The sequence below is a fragment of the Plodia interpunctella genome, chromosome 15, assembly GCF_027563975.2.
Source record: "Plodia interpunctella isolate USDA-ARS_2022_Savannah chromosome 15, ilPloInte3.2, whole genome shotgun sequence".
Taxonomy (NCBI): Eukaryota; Metazoa; Arthropoda; class Insecta; order Lepidoptera; family Pyralidae; genus Plodia; species Plodia interpunctella.
The window spans coordinates 5,675,806-5,697,721 of record NC_071308.1 but is presented as its reverse complement, the minus strand read 5'-3'; the positions used below and the strand labels follow the sequence as shown (position 1 = coordinate 5,697,721).

Here is a 21,916-nt window from a genome sequence, read left to right as displayed (position 1 = left end):
GGACCATTCTAAACCTATGGTCTGAACCACTTTTGCTAAGGTTTCTTCGTGCGTGACACCTTCACACTGCTGTTACCTACCATGATTTGGCCAAAATCCATCTGGAGATCCATTGATGAATCTTTTTGCGCTTCAATCCACGATGATGTAATTTCGACTTGAGACTAAAAACCAAGCAAAGCGTGGACAGATTTCAAGATTGCGGTGCAATTACATCGTACTTAGAATATAATTTTAAAAAAACTTTCTACTTCAATATACATAGCTTTATTATAGTACGTTGGTAACGTAACATGCTTACTTAAAATATATTTGAAACATATAGAATTAAAGCAACATCCATTTTTTTACAATTGCTATTGAAATCCTGAATGTTGAGCTTAACTTACAAATATATAATATACAAATGTTGTATAGTTTATCATGCTTATTTAACTAAATATAACTTATATGTAACACAAAGTGCAGTGCTTACTTCACTAAATATAACCTAGAAATGATTCTTAACATGCTTAACTGAATATAACAAAGAAATGTGACAAATTCATATATTTAGTCATCTTCACGTCCCTGCTGTCTTTTACCTTCAATGTGCATAGGAACGAACTCGCCGACACTTGAGCGTAAACCATAAAATTTATACGTTATTAGATCAGGGTCCGTCCATGTCATGACAAGTTTTACATTTTTATAATCATAACCAGCATATACCTCAATGAGGCTTCTCCTATACCATACCCAAAAGTTAAGATAGGACCTTTTACGCCATTTTATATTGCAATCAACACGAACCACTATTTGTGTATTCTTCGAGATCGTGCACTCTTTACCGTATTCACCCCCAATGTGTATCTGGAAATATAGGCATTTTAAGATTATAATTGTAGGCTAGATGACGGGTCAGAGAATTGTTAATAAGTAACATGCAATATTAATTTCATTGAAAATCTTAAGACAACCTATATATACTATATATGACAGTAATAAATCGTAAGCATTTACTAAAATAGGTTTCGTAAGTTCCGAATCGAAGAAGGTGCATCGGTACATTCGAATACTGCGACCCTCAGTGCGAAAGATACATTTTGAAGTATCTGCATAAACGCAATAAACTACTAAAAAATATTCATACAAACAACGTCTACACGCGTCGAGAAAAGTAGTCTTAACAGAGGGACAAACGGACGTGGAATGATTTTCGAATATATACAACGTAAATATTACGCCTATCTTGTCATTCGTAATTAATGTCACAATCGCTACCCTCATTCTCAGATCAAAGGTCTCTTCATAAAACAAGGGCACAGATTATAATACTTCCAGTAACCTGGGCTTATAATGCAGAATGCTTACCAAAAGATAAGGCGTATGTTTTATATAAGTTTGAGACAAAAGGACAAAGAACTCTCTGTATTCAGCATCATCAATATTCACGCTCACCCAAATCGGTTCACTTCGAATATAATAAAATTTGTAAGAACCTTCCGCAACGAAATAGCCTGAAACAAATACTAATGGTTTATTTGTGAAACATAGAATTGTAGAGTAAAACATAGTGTCTATATACTCAGCGGGAACACCTGGTCTTTTGTAATGTACGTTTTTCCGTGAAATAAATATATTTAATTAGGGCTATCTAATAGTAAGACAACTGGAATTTATTCAGTATTATTTTCAAAAAGGGCTAGGAAAATGTTCCTTCAGCCAACGGGAAACTTTTTTATTATTAAAGTTATCTATGCAAATTATACTAGTAAATGGGCAAGATTCAAATTATGCTCGGATATATTTTTTACAAACTTTTTTATCATTACGTACATATGAATATGGTTTAGTCCAATCATCGGGGTCACAAGCTGTCGATGGTTGATAATTCCTTGCAAGGACTGTAGCGGGGTAACACTTTTTGTAGGGCTTCATACTGTTATCGCGTTCTTAAATTTGCGACTGATAAAGCATGCTGTTCATGTTGTATTGTTAAATTTCAGACTTACCTATTGAGAAATCCTATTGCCATGTTACCACTGGAATTTGCAGAATACCAGCGCCTTGCTGATACTTCAATGCAAATGCTTAGCAGTTTTACTAGCTTCGCCCCGGGGCTTCGCACTCGTGGGAATTTCGGGATTTAAGGTATCCTATGTGTTATTCTATGTTATATTCTATCCGTATACCAAATTTCATAACAATCAGTCTAGTGGATTTTGCGTGAAAGAGAACAAACATACATATACACATTCTCACAAAGTTTCGCATTTGTAATAGTATTAGTAGGAATATTTGGTTAGAAAACATTGTAAGTAGATTATAATTTGGTGGCAAATTAACTAGGTATTTTCTATTCCATTTAATTTATTAATAAACTATTATGTTACTTACTGGTTCGATTCGACCAATCACGTCGAAGCTCGTGCTTTGTATTGTACTTGCGAAGAAGTATGTTGGGAACAGGAGCTTCTTCAAAAATTCCCTCTGTAGACATAAATATTAATATTACTTATGGCTCACAGCTCAACATCAACTCTCTTTTCAAGTACAATTTTTGTAATCACCTTAAATGGAGTTGATGTTGAACTTCAGGACATTTTTTATGGCAAAGTATTAGTTACGTTGTTATTAATCATTATAATTTCTTCTATATGATATATAAAACATAAAATTATCGCCTTCTAGTAATCGTAAAAATAAGTAGTAAAATTGTTTTTCTAATTTTTCTTTTGACTAATTGTGACTAATTTTATAACTGGACAATTGTATTAATGATAAGTGCAAGTGTTAGAAACCATATAAGTACTAGTTAATGTAAAATATTCGGTTTAGTAACAAATAAATAAATAAATTGAGTTTATTGTATTATTATTATTACTTGCGAATGGTTCCACTTGCAGCAAAAACTAAAAATCAAAAGGGTGCGCTGCTTTCAGTCATGTTATACTCGTAGTCTCGTCAGCAAAGACATAAGGCTTTCAAGTATTTTTGAACTGAATCAGACAAACTAAGTGAAAAAAATGCTAATAGGTATAACTATTTCTTTACACACGCATCATATACACCCAAACAACATAGCACCTACTCAAAAAAAAAAAAAAAGTTACTTATTATTTTAAATTTAAAAATTATATAATTTTATTAGTTTGATTATAAATTATTATTTCTGTTTTATAAAGTGCATTAGCCGATGTCTTTGTTAGCGTTTCTTGGACCTCGTTTCTTATTAATTACCGCACAAGTGTCTGAAAATCAGCGTTATCTCCAACAAATCATTGTCGGGGGTAACACAAGCTGAGACAATGCTTCGCCATATTGTTACAAATTGTGTATTAATAATGTCCGCACCAAAAATAAGTATAATATTTTGTAGTAATGTAAAAATTATGTCAAAGTGATTTTATTATTTATTAATATCGTTGTCATGTTATTTATGTCTTGTCAGCTTCATGGAGCGTTGTTTTTATGGTATTAAAAGCTATCAGCCAGGGTTCTGGTAGGAAAAGTGGAATTTTAATGTTCCACTTATGGTGGGAAGAGTATAAAAATCCACTTTGCATTATTGTCATCACAGATCTTGTTGAATTCAATACAATGGCGGGGATGGGTATGGAACAGGGAACAGATTACCGAGGAAACAAAATTTTGTGATTCTAGGTGTTTAGGTGCTGGCTATGCCCTCAACAACAACAAACTTACTATCGTATCTATATTATTAGTTGGGATTGAGAAAAGAAAAGTAATCACGCTAGCTGCGTACGGCATGAAGAAATGTGGTCATCAAATTACGATTAAACATGAAACGAATGAGCCGCGACCCACCAAAATCATTACAGGGGGTCCACGGGAAATTTGTTTTTCCGTTATTGGCCAATCTGTTTAATTAGTCACTTTTGTCATATGTGAACTGAAAACTATGATTAGAACGTTTGCTGCCCGGAGAGGGGTGTTGGTAGTGGGTATGAATGATACGCTACCCACTACCAACAGTGTGTAGTGTTCGGTAGTGGGTAGCGTATCATTCATACGGCTATACGACGGTAGCTACGCCCCTGGCGTACCTATATCTGCTTCAAAATTGAGTTGCAAAATTACGCCCCAACAAACTATAGTTGCATATGCAATTGCTTTGCAAGTGAAATAAAAGCTCGCAAAAAGGACTTACTCTCGATAAACCATGAGGCATTTGGATCTGCTGTGAAAAAGGACGCATATTTGATAGGAAACTCATTTGGGTCTACATATTCTGTGACTGATGACAAATAAAAGTAATCTTCGCCCATCCAATACTCTCCATTACGCCACCGAAAATAGAATCTTTTATACTCGGTAGAACTTATAACATCGTCCACAGAACCTTGAAGATGACTTGTTGCCACACCAAATTGTGTCCTTGTAACGTTATTAGGTGGTAACCTCTCTATTCGAAAGTGCTTATTATCGACTCCATACGTAGCCTGAAAATATAGGTATATTAAAATCTCTATAATACATGAATGAAATGCTAAAGATAGATGAACGATAACATTAACATTCCGCCGTTGACCAAATCTGCAAGACTGGCTCGATTCTCAGTGAGTTTTCTTCATATGGATATTTAAATCTATATTAATATGACAAAATACTAATATATAATCAGTGATATATAGTTTCACTCGACTAAATCCAGTGAAATGAAGAATGAACGAAATAAAATTTTAACCACATCATCATCATGTATCATTCTAGGAATCGCTTTCTACATTTTTCGGCCTCTATTAGGGTCTCCAAATAATTAACTTTATATTACAGAAATTGATATTTCGCTTACTATAATCCTTTCGCCTTTACTCGGACTTGGAACATCAGACAACCACAATTCTATTTCTTTACTTGTTTTCACTGAGAAGACTATCAAACCACTGCGAGATTTCATGGGGTTCGTAAATACTTTAAAAAATTCATGTGGGTTAGTACTTGCAAATGGTTCGTAAACTGTAAGAAATGTATTCAAAATCAGCACGTTGAATTTTTGTAGAAAAGGAGGTAAAAATAAAAATAATCCCAAGAAACATCGATACATCGGTGTTTTATCGGTGTAACAGACGGGTGAGTCATGTGTGTATGTGTAATTCCAGGTTATATTCTACTGTGTACCAAATTTCATAACAATCGGTCCAGTAGATTTTGCGTGAAAGAGTAACAAACATAAATACATACATACATCCTCAAACTTTTGCATTTATAATATTAGTAGGATAGTGTGATTGAAAATATTTCTGCACTTACAAAATGTCACAGTAGAAGGCAATTTGGTGGGGACAAGCGACCCATTTGCAAAAGTCGATGGAGGTTTAGTGGTGGGTGGAGGTGGCGTAACCCTCATCATCGTGGTAGTACTTGGAGCTGGCCCCGCACCGGTCCATGGTGTGGTCGTAGTTGTCGTTGTCTTTCTTGTTGTAGTTTTTTTAATTGTGGTGGTTGTCGAGGTTGTAGTAGTAGTTGTTCTTGTTGTTATCGATGTCGTGGTTGTAGTTGTTGTCGTCGTAGTTGTCGTTGTTGGAAACGTGAGAGGCTGAACATTTTTAGTATTGCCCTGAATCGCAGAAATACATTAGAATGAAAAGAAAATATTGGACCAATGATCCAAGTAGTTTAGTTACATATATTGGGACTTGTAATATCTTAAAAATAAATCTTACCTGAAAGCTCATTAATTTCTTTGATGAGGTACTAAGTACCCATAATTACCTACATACATATTTATACGGGTGTTACTTTGCATTCTTGCCATATTCACAGAGGTTGTTATATTACTGATTCTGAACACAAATCAATTAAAAAAACATGATCAAAAGTTAGGTATTTTTTTTAAGAATATTTTATTTAATCGACATTATGTTATGAACAACACTTATTATCGAAACATATGCACATCACTAGTCCGTCGGCAAACTTGAGTACATAAGTCGGCAAAAAAAGCTCCGCCCCTTTTCTTTGTGCGGCGTAAACGCCGACCGACGGCCAGCCATCCCCGCAACCCCGCAACGCACCACCACCCCGCCCCAGTCTATTCGCGACGCCGACGCACGGCGGATGTCAAGATTTCGCTCGCTCCGCTCGCTCTGCCCGGTCCGTGTTGTTTAAGTTGCGTATCACAATCAAATCAAGAAAATGTTTGAAGCGTATACCAACCACGAGTTGGTGGAAATGGTGCGCTTGTATGCCATATGTGGTGACAGTTTGCGGCAAGCCGTGAATATGTTTGCGGAAATGTTTCCACATCAAAGGAGGCCGACCCGCCAGGTTATGCTTGCGGCCACACAGCGATTGAGAGACTTTCGTCAGTTTGACGTCCCAAGACACGCGCAAGCTCGAGGCAGTGTAGGGCTTACTGTAGAGTTGCAGGAATTAATTCTAGACTACTTCGAAGTAGAGCCCCGTGCCAGTACCCGTGAGGCAGGACGACACTTCCATGTGAGCCACGTGACAGTGTGGAGACTATTGAAAAGTGAACAGAAACACCCGTTTCACTTTAGAAAAGTACAAGATCTGCTCCCACAGGATAATAATGCACGAATCACATTTTGTCGCTGGCTGCTAGACAACCGAAACGCCAACATTTTGTGGACAGACGAAAGTTTGTTCACAAGAGTTGGTGTATTCAATATCCATAATGAGCACTGGTGGAGTTATCGGGATGAAAACCCCAGAAAAATAAAAAGACACTCTTTTCAACACCGATTTGGTTTAAATGTCTGGGCTGGCATAGGGTGAACCTGCTGGTTTACGATCAGTTAGTCGATGTCTCGACTTTAAAATGTCATAACTTAAAAAAATGTTGCATTAGAAACTAGATATTGTGTTTTACGCGTAAAAAAACTATTCAACTATTTAATAAACCTATCTTCATAAATAATCCTATTTATCTGTTATTTTTAAATTTAAAAATAATCAAAAAGTGTGTTTTGTTTAGTTCACGATCGTTTTTCGTCAGTTTACGTTCACACATTTGCGCCTGTTTACGATCATTAAAAACCACTGAAAAAGGAACTCTAGGGCAATGAATTGAAAGTCGAAATTGTATTGTATTATTTGTTGAAAAAAATTTTTTTTTCCGTTTGACAAAATGAACATTATAGGGCGTTAGTGCTGCTTCAGAATAAGATATTTCGCGCATTTCTGTGCATTTTAAGTGCAACTAGGGAATGCATACATCGCAGGCTATATTTTTTTCCAAATCTTCTTCAAAATCACTAATTAATTCTTCAGCACATTCACTGTATAACAAGGTATCTTTTTTATTACTATTCTTTTTTATAAAATCTTCTTTTTCTTTTCCTCTGCTTTCTTGTGTCATATAAAACTAATATTTTTCTATAGAAAAAATAAATTATCGGTAACAGGCCGTTTCCCGACCACTTGGTTTGTCATTAGTAAAAAGCATTTAATTTTATGATTATTTTTCATTTTAAGCCGATCGCCATCTGATCTATAAAGTAAACATGTTACGATGGAACAAAGTAAATATTAATATTCCCGACAACACCATGCAAGATACTACAAAATCTTAACGAAGATAAGGCCAAAACCGCCCCCTTACGATCACCTAATCGTAAACTGAAGGAAGCTTAGTTTTGTAACGTCTCATGGCGATCACCTTATTTTATAGTAAATTATTAACTTTTTTTATTAAATTTCCACGTAAGAAGGAAATATAACTCTTTTTCAACACCACACACATTAAAGTAAAGGTTAAACCGTATGAAAAACATGTTTTACTGACGATTCAATGTTCACGTCCCACTATTTTTTTCTTAAGATTTGGCGGTAATATTCACGCAAGCGCATTGGATAGATTTCGTCAGCTCACTGATCGAAAAATAACATATTTGGCTACCGAGACAACTGATACAAATGAAAAGGATAGATGGATCAACCCTTTTTATGCAAAATTAACACTTCACGCGCGGTAATACGGTTATTTTAGAGGTTTTTTGTAAAAGTGATCGAGAGCGGGTGGTGATCGGTGAACCGGTCGATTCACCCTAATAGACGGCCATTTACTCGGATCTTATTTTATTGAGGGCCGTCTTACCGGCTCAACGTACCTGGAGTTGCTGGATCACGTTATAAACGAGATGCTAGATGACGTTCCTCTCGCTTCCCTGCAAAACTTTTATTACCAACAGGATGGTGCTCCTCCACATTTTGCAATCCAAGTGCGTGAATACCTGACCCGCAAGTTCGGTAATAACTGGATCGGGCGTGAAGGTCCAGTAAACTGGCCAGCACGGTCCCCAGACCTAACTCCATTAGATTATTATTTGTGGGGTGATGTTAAACGTTTGGTGTACACTGAAGAAATCAACAGTGTTGAAGTGTTACGCGAACGAATCGTTTCAGCATTCGATAAACTGAAACAGGATTTGTACGTTTTACGAAAACTAAAACGAAATTCTTTACGCCGTGCAAGACTATTTTCACGAATGCACATTCGTGAAAATGGTGAGCACTTCGAACAATTACTTAGAAAGACTTAGATTTTTTTACTTAGATTAATTTAGTGTTGTAAATAGACGAATCAGTTGTAAATAGGATGATTTCAGCTTTTTAACTACGCCAAAAATACCTAATTTATAAAAACAAAAATAAGTTTTAACTTTTTGATCTCTGAAGAAATGAGGGATAATGTAATAAAAAAATAAAACTAATTAATTAAAAATAGGTATTTCTGTCGGTCCTAAGCCCGTAAAGTAGGAAGGGAAATCTGAAATTATTCATTTACATGCGCTGTTTCGGGTGATTTCGGCCGTGCCAGACGGCCACGCCCACTAGATTTATTCCTATTGCGACTTATGAATGCACTCGAAAAAATTGGTTTATTCCTCAGTGTCCTGTAAATTTAAGTTTATTGATTACTCAGCCTGCGTTATTCTAGGATGTCTCAAATTAAACTAAACTGATTGGTATTGGTTAGTACTATTAGCTGTGTGAATATGGCAAGAATGCAAATTAACACCCTACATATATTAACGGGACTTAGCACGAACCTTTTTTATTTAAAACTAGATTTTGCCCGCGGCTTCGCCCGCGTAAATTTTCCGGGATGAAAGGTACTCTATGTCTTTCTTCATACTTCAAACTACATACAGGTACATGTATGTAAAATTTCAAGAAGTTTGTTAGGATTAGGATTGCTGACGTTTCAACGACCTTATGACAGCATTTGCGGTACCCGCAGCTTTTCATCAATCATGCGGGTAGTATGCAGTTCCGCACTGGTTTAAATAATGTCACATTAGGGTCGTTGCACACTATACATACGCAGTATCCGACGTTTTATCCAAATGTGTTTTGCGGTTTCAATTTTGCAATCATTATATACTACTCAGACGATACCCAATAACAACCATCTTCTCTACTGAAGGTCTTATGTTTTTTTTAATTTTAGTAGTTTCCCGTACTATCCCTTTATAACGTAGAGTAATAAAGCCTCCAAGATACCTATAGCATTGAACAACATTAGTACGGCGAGGTGTGTCCAAAAGTCACGCAAATCCCTCCCCGCGTCCGCGTACCTACATCTCACTCACCCGCATAATGTTGCCAGTGCCGTAAAATTTACCCCAAAAGTAAAATTCATTCTTTCTTATGTATGAAGAAAAAGAAGTTTCTGTACAATAGTACCTAACCTAACCTGGGACAATAATGCCATACTTTTCCGAAAATTTAATTCTTCCTAACCTAAGTTGATACATAATTGATATACCTATATCTCCCCTGTTATTTGCAGGTCTGACCTTACTACTTAGTCTAGTACGTACCCATGTCTGAGAAATCCAAAGAATAGTAGTGTTTTTCATTACAAGGCTAGACAAGGGATGTACTTGGGAAGTGTATATAACGACCCAGCTGCAATAAAAAGGGAGTTTAGTAATTGTTTCATACAAGTTAAGTAAAGGTCAATGGAGGCTTTCAAGAAAATCGCGCTATTCAACGCTGAAACTCTTACGTTTTTTTTTTTTACACTTTCCGTTACAAGTTTCTCTTCACAACTTATTTTTTTTAAAATGTGGAACGAACGAACGAGGTTCAACTGCAATCCGACGTAACTTAGGTATTAGCGCAAGTATTTTACGCAAGTAATATGCGTAGGTACCTTTGTGAACGCAAAGAAAAGGTGGAACCTGTGTAAGTTGAACACTAATGTGCTGGTCCAATTTCTTATAATGAATATTGGGCCCTCGTACTATCTCTGTTTCTGAATCTTCTAAGCGATTTCTCGGTTTCTTCCACAGTCGTTGAGCGTCAGAACTAAGGGCCCCCTTCCCTACTTTTCCGCCTCAACTTCGGCATCCTTGTCAGAAAATTGACTCTCGCAAATATAAGAATTAGTAAACTGTAGACTTAGATCACAGTCTCGTGACCCATTGTTCTATTTCAAAATCGAAAATGACGTCATATATTGACCCTCACACAGGTCTGGCTCACGAGTGAAAAACATTCTTTAAAATAATCTAGTAATGTTTGAAAAGTAATCTCACGGAATATTTTTTAATCGGTAACATTTAAAATGAACTTACGCAATCCACACGTGAAAAGCAGCAGTCATGATAGTAATTCTTATAAGACTGAAAAAATAAAAGATTAAAAATTGAATAGGCAAGAACTAGGATAAGTTATTTAAAGGTCTACGGAGGAGACAGTCTTTTAAAAATCTACTTCCTTATCAAGTGTGCAATTGCTAAGACTGGTTAGATTTCACTCAAGTAGCCTAAAGGCATCTGACATTACTTTTACAACTGCCAACCACTAAGGCTAAATGGTCTGTGCTGCCAACATTTAAAAATGATGTACTTGGTTGGGTCAGATGCAATGTCGGATGTCAGCAAGGACTTTAGCGGTATCCGAATATTGTTTTTAATATGTTTCTGAAGTGTTACAGAAATAAACATGCCTTCAACATGTTTTCCACTAGTTTATTAGTTTTTATTGCATTAAAGTAAAAACTACAAATCAGGTTAAAGGTTTAATTATCAGGTATATCCGGAAACTAAAAAAAAAACAGTTCGTTCCGATAACAAAATTAATAATGAAGCAAAATGGGTGATTGATTTTTATCCATAAAATTATCCTAGCAGTAGTAGGTATCTATAAAATTTTCTTAATCTACGGCCTCACGCCATCCGGCCCTTTTGATCGAATACATAAGGCAATAGAAACGTTTTCGAGACCAATCGTATTTACTTCGGAAGACTGTAGGTACATGAACTTACCTCTGATAAATCCCGGCGGGTATAAGAAGCGGACCTAAGAAAAATATCCCTCCGAAAACGCCGGTGAGAGCCCAAATGAAACTTTCAGGATCATAATCACTTCCAGGCACAGGTCCAATAATTACACTACTAGACATAATTCTGTAATATGGCTAAAGTCTGTGAAAATTCACAATTGCGCTATCTTTCGCGGCAACGAAATATCAGAGAAAATGACATTTATTCCATTGAAAAATAATTGAATTTATAGAACATTTCATTTTTAATATTCAATGCCAGGGTTTGTTGGTATTGCATTTCATTTCTTAGACCTTCACGGGCGGGCATGAAAGAGTAAAAAAAATTGAAGAGCGCGGCCGCGTCCGATTTCATAACAGTGGATTTCATAGTACTGCAGGCCAATTCTGCTATTTTATTTTTAGCCGAAACGGATCTGAAACGCATTGATGACAACTTTTGGTATTCTACTAACAATTTGTCAAAACGAAGCCGTAACGCTTTGGTTACGCAGCCGAAACAATTTGTCATTTGTTTTGAATTCACGAAGCGGCAAGCGAAAATTTTTAACAAAGTAAGTTTTTTGACGTGACAACGTCTTAAATTAGGTTGCGGCTGGGAGTCACTTATGAAAAAGTGTAACGCCCGGTAACGTTACGATGAGTCACCGAACGAGAGAGGCCCGCCGAATGCCTTGCGTCTCTCTCCCACTCAACTATGATCGGTCTGCCGCGCGCGTAAAAAGACGTTGTCACGTAAAATCTTCGCCCGTAAAACCGACTTTTTTTTTTATTAAGTATTATAAATTATAGTTAGTCACAACACATTCATACGTTCTACTGCTGAGACGGATCTCTGTTCATTCAAAGAGGTTTGGGCTATAGGCCAACACCACACAAACCGGCAAATAATAGAACTTAGAATTTTATCTTGTAAAATCATCATATTATTTCTGCAAGAATAATACGTAAGAAGGTATGAGTATGTTTATGATATAAAAAAAACTGTCAAGTAAACCAATGAAATAACAATGAATTTTGACTCAACAAAAATATTTAGTCAACAATAAACACCCGAAAAGGTAATTTATAATCAAGGAATTACCTACCTTAAAATTTTATCACAACTTAATCGCAAAAAATTCGCAAAAGCTACACATTTGCTGCCGATGCAAAACCGCAACTTTTGACAATTCAACCAACGCAGAACCGTTGCGTTTCGGCCGTACCAACTGTCAAAAACTTATCAGAATACGAAATAATACCTTTACTTTAGTTACGTGTCCTTTAGCAGAATACAACAACCAAACCGTTTCGGCGGCGTAACCAAAGCGTTACGGCTTCGTTTTGACAAATTGTTAGTAGAATACCAAAAGTAGTCATCAATGCGTTTCAGATCCGTTTCGGCTAAAAATAAAATAGCAGAATTGGCCTGCTGGACATTGACCAGCATAGATTTAGAAAGGGCCCCGACACATTATCTCTGAGGCGATTGATTATACTACCTCGTTCTATATTTGATGAAAATTGATCTATGGCCGTAAACTAGTGGATGTATTTTCACCTATTAGCTACTCGCGAACTAAAATATATAATGGATTTAGTACGTACTTCGTACAACGTACCTACTAATTCCATGAAATATATATGTATGTATTTGTGTTGCCGTTGCCGCAATAACAACAAATACTACAAAACAGAATAAAATATTTAGAGGTTTATCTATTTCGTACAAATCGTGCTTAGACTCCAGTCAACATGATTGTTGGCATTATTTTTTTTCATAAATTGTTTAACTTCGTATTCGGGTAAAAAAGCCTACACAAGATCATACTTAAAATTTCGGAGATAAATAAAACAATAAACATAATTTTGCATATTATCTTTTTATATTTTTTTCATCAGTTTAAATGGAAAATACAATTTCTTTATTATAATGTTGTCATTTATTTATTGTAAACAAATATATTATAAAAGATTTACATATAACTATCAAAACAAAATATTCACAAAATGGCAGACTAACTAAACAATTACTTAGCTGTGTCTTCAAGCATGCTAACAATTGCATCATTTTGAGCTACTACAAAGAAGGTGGAAGTTTGGCACTGATCCCATATTTCAAATTAATAAATGAAGATGGCTTAAATGCACATTGCAGCAGTAATCTGTTTCTTTAAATGAGTTAGTCTGTTTAATCCAGATTTTGAATAGGTACCTTTTATAACGATACTCTTCACAACCTCTCTTCAGCTCATGTCTATTGCATGATGTAATACTGACTATTCCTATTATAATTTAGTGCAGACGACTTGCGTCCGTTCGTATCAAGCTTGCACGATAAAGGGCAACCAAAGAGAGCCTTCCTTTGACTACTGTGTTCTGTGGTAACTTGACAGTCATATCAACTAATAATAATCTGCTGCCTCATTATATTCCAAATTCCAATTGACTTAAAAAAAAACAACAAACTGGCGCCTCTCTAATATTACAAATATTCCATTGAATGGATAAATTCAACTCAATTTAAACATTCAAACAAACAAATAAATCAATTAATTCAAAATTAAAAAGTACCTCTTCTAATGTCTGCATTACCCTGCCTTAACAAAATCATACTACGGTATACATTGACAGATGACAAAAAAATATAAAGCAATGAAAGAGGACATGAGCAAAAGAAATCACAAAAATATATTAACTAGATTTTATTTGATACCGTGTAAGGCTATTTAACTTCAACTAACGTGCTTCGTGTTCACAAAAAGAACATTGAAAACGAGTTTCCATATAGTAAGAAGCTAGATCCTTTACACTGTCACATGAAATGCCGAAAAGAAAAGTATAATTCATAAATTGTACCTATACTTTGTTTATAATCTAATTTTTTTTTACATTTTAATAATTTAATAACAACCAGTACTTGGTCGAGAAATTTATATCCATTTTTTTTGTGTATTTTATATTTTGATGAAATATTTAAAAGCTAATTAACGTGAGCCGATGTCAGAAATTCATAGCTAGTCGTCGTTTGCTCGGACAGGCCGCTAATGCACCCGACTCGAGCTCGTATAACGCATCTATACTTATATAACACTACCGCATCGTGTATTCATCTTGACTCATAATGCACTGATATTTCGAGGGGCACTAGGAATATCGCAGTATTGTTTCATAGCGGAGTCCCCGGCCGCGCGACCGCCCCGCATCGATACTCAACGTACCCCATTCAATTTATATTCCCTTTCTTAAAAAAAGAAAAATACAAACAATAATAAACTACGATTACATCCCTTAAAATGTCTAAATGTCTAATTCGTACTCTATTTACATTGATATAATACATGATATTCAATTGTTCGGTGAATCGACAGTCTTGGTAAAACGATGCCGAGACCGGTCGCGCAGCGCGGCCTTCACTCTTTTACTGTACAGCAATTTACAATAACATTTGATCAGAACATAAACTGAAATCTATATCTATTATCTAACAATTAAAATAAGGTAATAATCATGTACGCCCGCCTTAAGCCGTTATAATATCAGCTATGTTAAGTAATATAACATATTTGTACATGACAAAGTTGCCACACAAATTCTTAACATCTTGTTTGTTTCAAATAAAATAGGCCAAATTCATTGTTATTATTAAAATATGGGGTTAAAACAACCAGGCTGATATCCACATGAGTTGCAAACATAACATATATACAAGGTCAGTGGCGAGTTTGTCATGACACAAAGAACGATAATGTTTGGGAATTAGTACACCTAATATATCACTAACTAGGGTTTAAGAAAAGATGATGTCACTAGATTCTAAATATGCATTCTGTACAATGGACTATGATATTTTATTGAGATATATTTCCTTTGTATAAACATGACAAAATACAAATATTTCTGTCCAAACACCCTAATGACTTCATCGGTAACAATCGAGCAACGTTTGACATTTTCTCCACATATCCGTACTGACCTATTCCCACTGTGTTTTTGGACACACTTGGATTTTTAAATTATCGTCACTGATTGCTATAGCAATGGTACATACATTGCAACCTTCTACTGCAGATAGTTAGATTTTTTCATTTGTCGCTACCAACGGGGATGTGTTCTTTAATGATTAATTAGGTGCTCTTAAATTACTTTTTACAATATAATTTTAAAATAAATAACATTAATTTGTTTCAGATAACTAAACCCATTTAATTACACAATTTTGATTAGTGATGTGTAATCACCCGGATTTAAACCAGAATCTCGTTTAAAACCAGTTGGAACCCATTTCATATATGGATTCAATCGTGTAATATTTGAACTAACCCATAACTGTCAGGACCCGAAAAAAACCAAGTAATTAACATACAGTGTCTGTCACGCCTTGCATCCACGAGTTGCAATACTCGGAAAGCCACATTTAGCTCTTTAGCTTACTTATTGTTAGAATTGTTAATAATAGCTATTATTATTAATAAAAATTCTGAAAATAAGTCACATATATGAACAATTCATATACCTATATATGAACAACTCAGAACACTTGATCAATCAAAGAAACCGTTAATTATTCCCTATTGGTAACGATAAATGAAAAATATTCTTAACTTATAATATACCTGTGTGTCAATAGACAGGAACAGATGGTCCCATATATATTGCAACCGAAGGCGATAATTCGGGAGAAATCCTAGAGTCCTTATATCAGCGATAGGTAAGTTGAGATATGTGGATTACTCCCTTTGTGACAGTACATCGTGATACCATTTTAGATCTGTTGAATTGGCTCATTTTTTTGCACCAGGAAATTGTAAATATATGGATCCATGTACGCTGTCTTGTTGGAGCTTTGCATGTAAAGAGTTGCTTCGGACACGACGGTGCATATATAGACCATTCCCCCCTACATAAGGATTTGTCTGTAAAAATATATTTAATATTTTCTTACACTATCCACGTAATAAGTGCGCCGATGAACAGTGCAAAATCAACGTCTCTGACAAATGGAATGCATCATTCACAATATCCCACTTTGTTAACAACTCCAGATAATATAACATAAGAAATGAATATCTCCTTCATAGAAAACAATCACCTATAAATCAGTAACATACAAATTGTTACTAAATATTACATTAAAACAATTGAATGTCCTTATACTAGTGGTAACAATAACATTTTAACTGTTTGATCCTATTAAATGATTTAAGAAATGTGATAGCAGAAAGTTGAGATATGAATAAGATATGTGACAAGCAAAAATCTTTTTAGAAAAGGTAACATAAGTATAATACATATATGCTTATTTATATTTCGCAATAAATGATAACAAGTCAAAGTAATTATGACAATCGTTAACATTTACATTGGAAAGTTCGAATTCGTTGTGCATATATACTTATATAAGTTCTCGTGTTTCAGTTAATTTATTATTATGTAAATGAGTAAGTATGCTACATCGCGATGACAATCAAATAAATAGCGAAATTTAATTATCTAATATCATGACACAACATTGAGCATTATAATGAGTAGAAAGAGATATAACCACATAATTCATGAGCAACAAAAGGACACTTACTATTGAATTGACCAAATAACTTTACATACATATTATGTAAGTATATATTATTTCATTAATGAAAAATTTCTTCGCTTCTTTCCATACATAAAAACAATTGACCATTATAATGAAAATAAATAAGCAGCGTCATTTGACACATTAATTGACAAAAATAACAGGATTTGTAGGTCTATACAAATGTCGGTTTCTACAGGCTTAATATACGTATTCAATAACAAAGAAATATTATAATTATGTATGAATGACAAATGAATACTTTATGTAATTTTCAAAGACGTTACCGCCTTTCGAAATCGACGCTCATAATTGCAATAGGACAAACTGGACTTGCATTATGACTTTAGCTTTCAAGATTTAAAAATCAATATTACTTAACGCTAAACCATTTCAAATATATGGACGTTATTAACAGGACAAATACACAAGACGGCTTTCCACACATTGGGCCAAGGACGAAGGATCTAGGGACATTTGTTAAATGCTTGTGTTGTTAAAAACATATTTTGGTCACCGAGTGCAATAAAAAAAAATATTTTCAAGCCTATAATACGATTCTTTCCCAATAGATAAGTTTTAATTTATTTATTATGTTAGGTGTATTATGCTATTTTCAACATAAGATTCTAATATTCATGTGAATTAATATTTTATGCTTATTAATAAAAATAACATGTGGCAAAATACTTTTAAAAGATTAAGCTTGTGCATACGCAATAATATAGAAATGGTTAGATAAAATTGCAATGTTATGGCCCGAATGTAAATAAAAGAATAATTTAAAATTATTGTGTTTTGGAGGGTATTCTGAAGAAGAGCAATATATGTTCTTACTTCTAGTGGATGTTTAATTCTGGCCGGTTGTTGCTAACACTCAATAATATTTTAATTGGCGTTTTCGAATATAAAATATAATAATTTAATTGGCGTAATGTATGAGGCACGCGGCTGGTCGTGCGATCGCCGTGTCTACACGCTTGGTTCTACGCCCAAAGGACATCATCACTATACTCTTTGATTAAAGCGTGTAGGAGTTTATTTACTTTCTAACACTAACAACAGACACTTAGTCTGGGGATCAACATTTTGTGACACTCAAATTCATAAACCTTTAAGATATTTACAAAGATTTAAGGCAATTACACACGACATAGCCAAATTACGGAATAAATAATTAAATTATTTTTATTTTTTTTTTGAGAAATAATTAAAATATTACACTACCCAAAACAAAATTTAACAAGAATGTAATAAATCTTCTTTTCTATAAGATACTACTATATACAACATGCAAGCTGGGCAAGATATAAAATTAAATGAACGTCCAACATTTAAAATATGGATGGATTTTTATATAAGCAAAAAGGACGATGTTCGGGTTTACTTACATCATGACACAAAAGGGGCGATATTAATGCATTTAAATAACCCTGTAAATTGACTTTTGAGAAATGTTACGAATTGATTCTTTATACTTAACTGTTAATGGATTCGATAAAAGAGTAAAATTGAATTCAGCTGTGAATATAAGCAATCTATGGATAACAATAACACGAGACGGCATTACTTTTCGAATGGAATAAAACGTGGACGAACCTACTATTGGACTATTTTATAATTTAATTTTTATTTACATTTAAAATGAACCAGACTAAATTAGTGGCTTGAGGCCATTGTGCACGAAATCACTATGGCGATAGAAATTATAACTTTTATACAAGGGGTAAGTAGGTGCAGGGCGGTAAGTATACCCTGTAACTCAGATTTATAATGTTAACAAAATACAATAACGGAAGAACGCGATAAATTAGTTCTAAATGAAGGATGAAGTTATTATCTGAATAGCGCTCGCTTCGCCAAACTGGCAGAACTGAACATACAAACACCAACTACACAAAAATAACGCCTATTTCAAGTTAATTGCCAAACCTCACCAAACGTCATACATTATCGGCGAATTTACGTACTAAGCAATGTAGGCAGCGTTTTATACATTTATTACAAAAGCAAGTAACAGGCGGTATTAAAGCCTGAAGCTTTTTGTACCAGTCAACCAATAGGTGATACAGAGAGAAAAGGGGTTTTTGGAGTTTTCAACAAGATACGTCACGTGCGTATTTTTGATTTTTATTGTAAGATCATTTTAGTTATCTCTGCATTTCTTTTTAATAACATTAAAATAATAATTAAAAATTAAATCTTCGAATTTGGAACAGCAATGTGTCAGAGTTCGCCGATAGTGTATAACTGGCATCGGCATCATATCAATAAGTATTTCTTTACCTACAATTCTATTTAGAAACACTAATTTATATTTAGAAATGAGGGTAAGGTAAGTATCGAAACGATTGCTAGGTATAAATAGACGTCCTCGCTCGAAATAGGCGTGGATTCAATCATATTTGTGTGCAGCCAAATGTTTGTCATATCCTAACTGCCGATGGACAGCGCCACGCCGGTGACACATCGTAACATCACTGACAACGTCACGAAACCGTCACATCATTAATAAAATTGAGAGATTTTTAACATATTTATAATGTTGGCATAATTTTAAACAATATACGAGTCTGCATATAAAGACTAGAAAACTGATTTTTAACCAAGTACATTTTTTGCTGTCAGGATTGGTTGATAAACACCCAGTGTTGCTAGCCCAAGAGGACACAGCGCCCTCATTTATTTCCTATACTTTACAGACAGACTGTACATTCTGTGTTACATTAAAAGCTTTACAGTCAGTCTTATGAGTAGACAACGAATGAGGACAAAAATGTGATTTGTTAAAAACCAGTTTACTACTGCTTTTAGGTAGATCGTACTGTTGTTGAGGGCAGGAGCAAAATTGATAATACCCATTTCGACATAAAAAATGTTTTTTTAGAACCAAATTCTACCAATCACAAAAATCGTTGCATGTGGTTATGGCTGAATGAGACGAGGGATTTTCCACATCTAAAAAAAAATTATTTTATCCGTAGGAAGGATTTACTGAGAGAAATTGTCGTACTGTGGATAGCAGCAAAAACAGTAGATACATGATAATTGTTTCTTGCTGTTCATATGAATAAAGTATAGAAATAACGTGACGTCGTAACGAGACAAATGACAATGTGCCGCGTACAGACACCATATAAACCTATATTATAACCTAGCGTTTCTTAACAGAAATGTTCTTACAAAAGGCCAATATATTGCATTCTGTCACTATTCGGGAGATATTACAAGCTAGAATCGGGGAGTTCCCACAGTTATCGACGCGGAATCTGCTTTCATTGGCCAGAATAAACTTTCTGGCCTATGGATTAGGGAAGATACTGAATACCGTTTGCATCGACTCTCATCAATCCGAATGGTATTAGCGACACACTATTGCCATAGACATAAAGGCTTTTTCTGACCAGCAAAATCTGATTCCACGTCGATAAGTGCGGGGAATCCCTAAAGCAGCAAAAACAAACGTCAAAATGGTCAGAGCCGCTTTACACAGCCTTTATAGATCCTTAAGATAAATATAAATCTCTGTTTGAAAGGCATACGAGAAGGCAGTTTGAAAAGGATTCCCTACGCTGGTTCGATACCACTTGTACATACGCTTGAGTCGCTTAAGCATATTTAAAACGAATGTCACATCGAGTCTGGCACTGTTTTTTTTCAACATACAGCGACATCGTAAACAATGTGTAATTCTTTTTAAAATTGGTTGCCTTCCGTGGGTCGCGGTCGATGCGATAATAAAACTTTTATATAGGCTTCGTCGTCGCAACCCTCGGAAGGCTTTCTATCTTAACTTTTAAAATACGGGCTTTAAAAAATATATAAACTACAGGGGGCCAATTTTGCAAATTCATCTGTCCGTATTTTAGTTTGGACAATATTGGCGGAATTTAAACTTGTGTTTCAGACAGTTTTTGCACAGAAATGCAGCCGATCATCTCATACCGAGTTACATTTCTGCGACAGAAAGAGACAGCTACAGACTACCATCAAATATAGAACAGTTATAGTTCTATAGTTAATGGAAGACTACAGAATACAGAAGAGGTTAGAAAGGCTAAAACACAGCATAAACAACTTTTGTCGGCGAAGTTAGGCTTAAACCAATATTTGGGCTATCGTTGCAAAATTCGACTTCTGTGACTAGACGATAATATACCACTGATATATAAATAAATAAAACGTCAGGAAGCCAATTGAGCGATTACCCTTCTAACCTCTAAAGCTAGTAAGTTAGTGCTTAGATAAACAACTTTTTGTATAAAAGTACTAACTTGCTAATTTAATAGTCTGTATAAAAAATGCCTGATTTCGGGCGTTAATATTATATCGAAATATTGTTAGAATCCTTATTCAATTATGTAATTTTGAACATTGTCCCGACAGATTCTAGTCAGGATCGTAAATTAGTGTTGGGTTGGCGAGCTTGTAATTTTTATAAAGAGTACATAAAAACTAGTTTTCTCGAGAAGGCCGCGACATAGGTCGTAGTGCGGGCTTCAATTCACATTTCACTATCGAATCTTTTCGCAGCGAGATGCAGCCGACCGATCACATTGCGGTATTTTTGTCGTCGCGTTCGAATACCATACTGTGATCGTTTGCTTTCCGTTGCAAAAAGATTCGAAAGCGGAAAGTGAATTGCAATCGCGTACTAAGGCCTAAGCTCGTTACACTAACACTGGTTTACCATTCTGGCTCGAAAAATGAGGGCGTTACGGTCCGATTTATCGGACTACAAGTATACTAGAAAACGGGAGGAAGCTGCCGCGCCAATACATGAATACTTTTCAAAGTGTCACGAACCGGAGCACAGTAGAGCGGATGAGACGTGAGACGTCACGGGCCGCGGGCGGGCGGGCGGCGCCCCGTGTGTCAGTACGCCTGCGTCGTGCGCGCCGGCGACACGCGCGACGGCTTCAGCGTGCGCTGCCGAACAATATTTTATTTTATTCATTATCAACGAATAAAGTGGAACAGTGCAAAATAAAATTTAGCTTACTTTGCTTTAACTATTTCATTAATAACTGGGTTGTTCATAAATACATATTCGAGAGTCAATAATTGGTAATGCTAAATAAATGTATAGGTATAAG

The 21,916-nt window shown here is 35.1% G+C and overlaps 2 protein-coding genes across 4 annotated transcripts in view; both read right to left on the bottom strand.

Annotated features, from left to right (window-relative positions):
- Positions 1 to 44: 44 nt before the first annotated feature.
- On the bottom strand, positions 45 to 11,539 carry LOC128675939 (uncharacterized). Its single transcript, XM_053755761.1, has 9 exons — positions 11,247 to 11,539; positions 10,554 to 10,601; positions 9,795 to 9,882; positions 5,257 to 5,563; positions 4,799 to 4,962; positions 4,154 to 4,445; positions 2,380 to 2,472; positions 1,354 to 1,499; positions 45 to 852 (listed from the first exon to the last, which is right to left on the bottom strand). Exons 1-9 carry the CDS (start codon positions 11,381 to 11,383, stop codon positions 553 to 555), a joined length of 1,575 nt encoding a protein of 524 aa, XP_053611736.1. The 5' UTR covers positions 11,384 to 11,539; the 3' UTR covers positions 45 to 552.
- Positions 11,540 to 13,109: 1,570 nt separating this feature from the next.
- The window catches only part of Su(Tpl) (Suppressor of Triplolethal), a 50,013-nt gene continuing 41,206 nt past the window's right edge, over positions 13,110 to 21,916 (bottom strand). For all 3 annotated transcript variants that reach the window (XM_053756197.2, XM_053756195.2, XM_053756196.2), the window contains one exon: positions 13,110 to 21,749. In XM_053756197.2, the coding sequence (XP_053612172.1) occupies positions 21,696 to 21,749 (54 nt within the window). In that variant the 3' untranslated portion in view covers positions 13,110 to 21,695. The remainder of the gene's footprint in view (positions 21,750 to 21,916) is intronic.

Bases quoted from the DNA above. Each gene is read 5' to 3' on its own strand.
- LOC128675939 (XM_053755761.1), bottom strand. From the start codon at position 11,383: ATGTCTAGTAGTGTAATTATTGGACCTGTGCCTGGAAGTGATTATGAT. The intron at 4,446-4,798 runs GTAAGCGAAATA...CTATATTTTCAG, and splicing joins GTAAAGGCGAAAGGATTATA to GCTACGTATGGAGTCGATAA. The intron at 853-1,353 runs GTAAGCATTCTG...CTATATTTCCAG, and splicing joins AACATACGCCTTATCTTTTG to ATACACATTGGGGGTGAATA.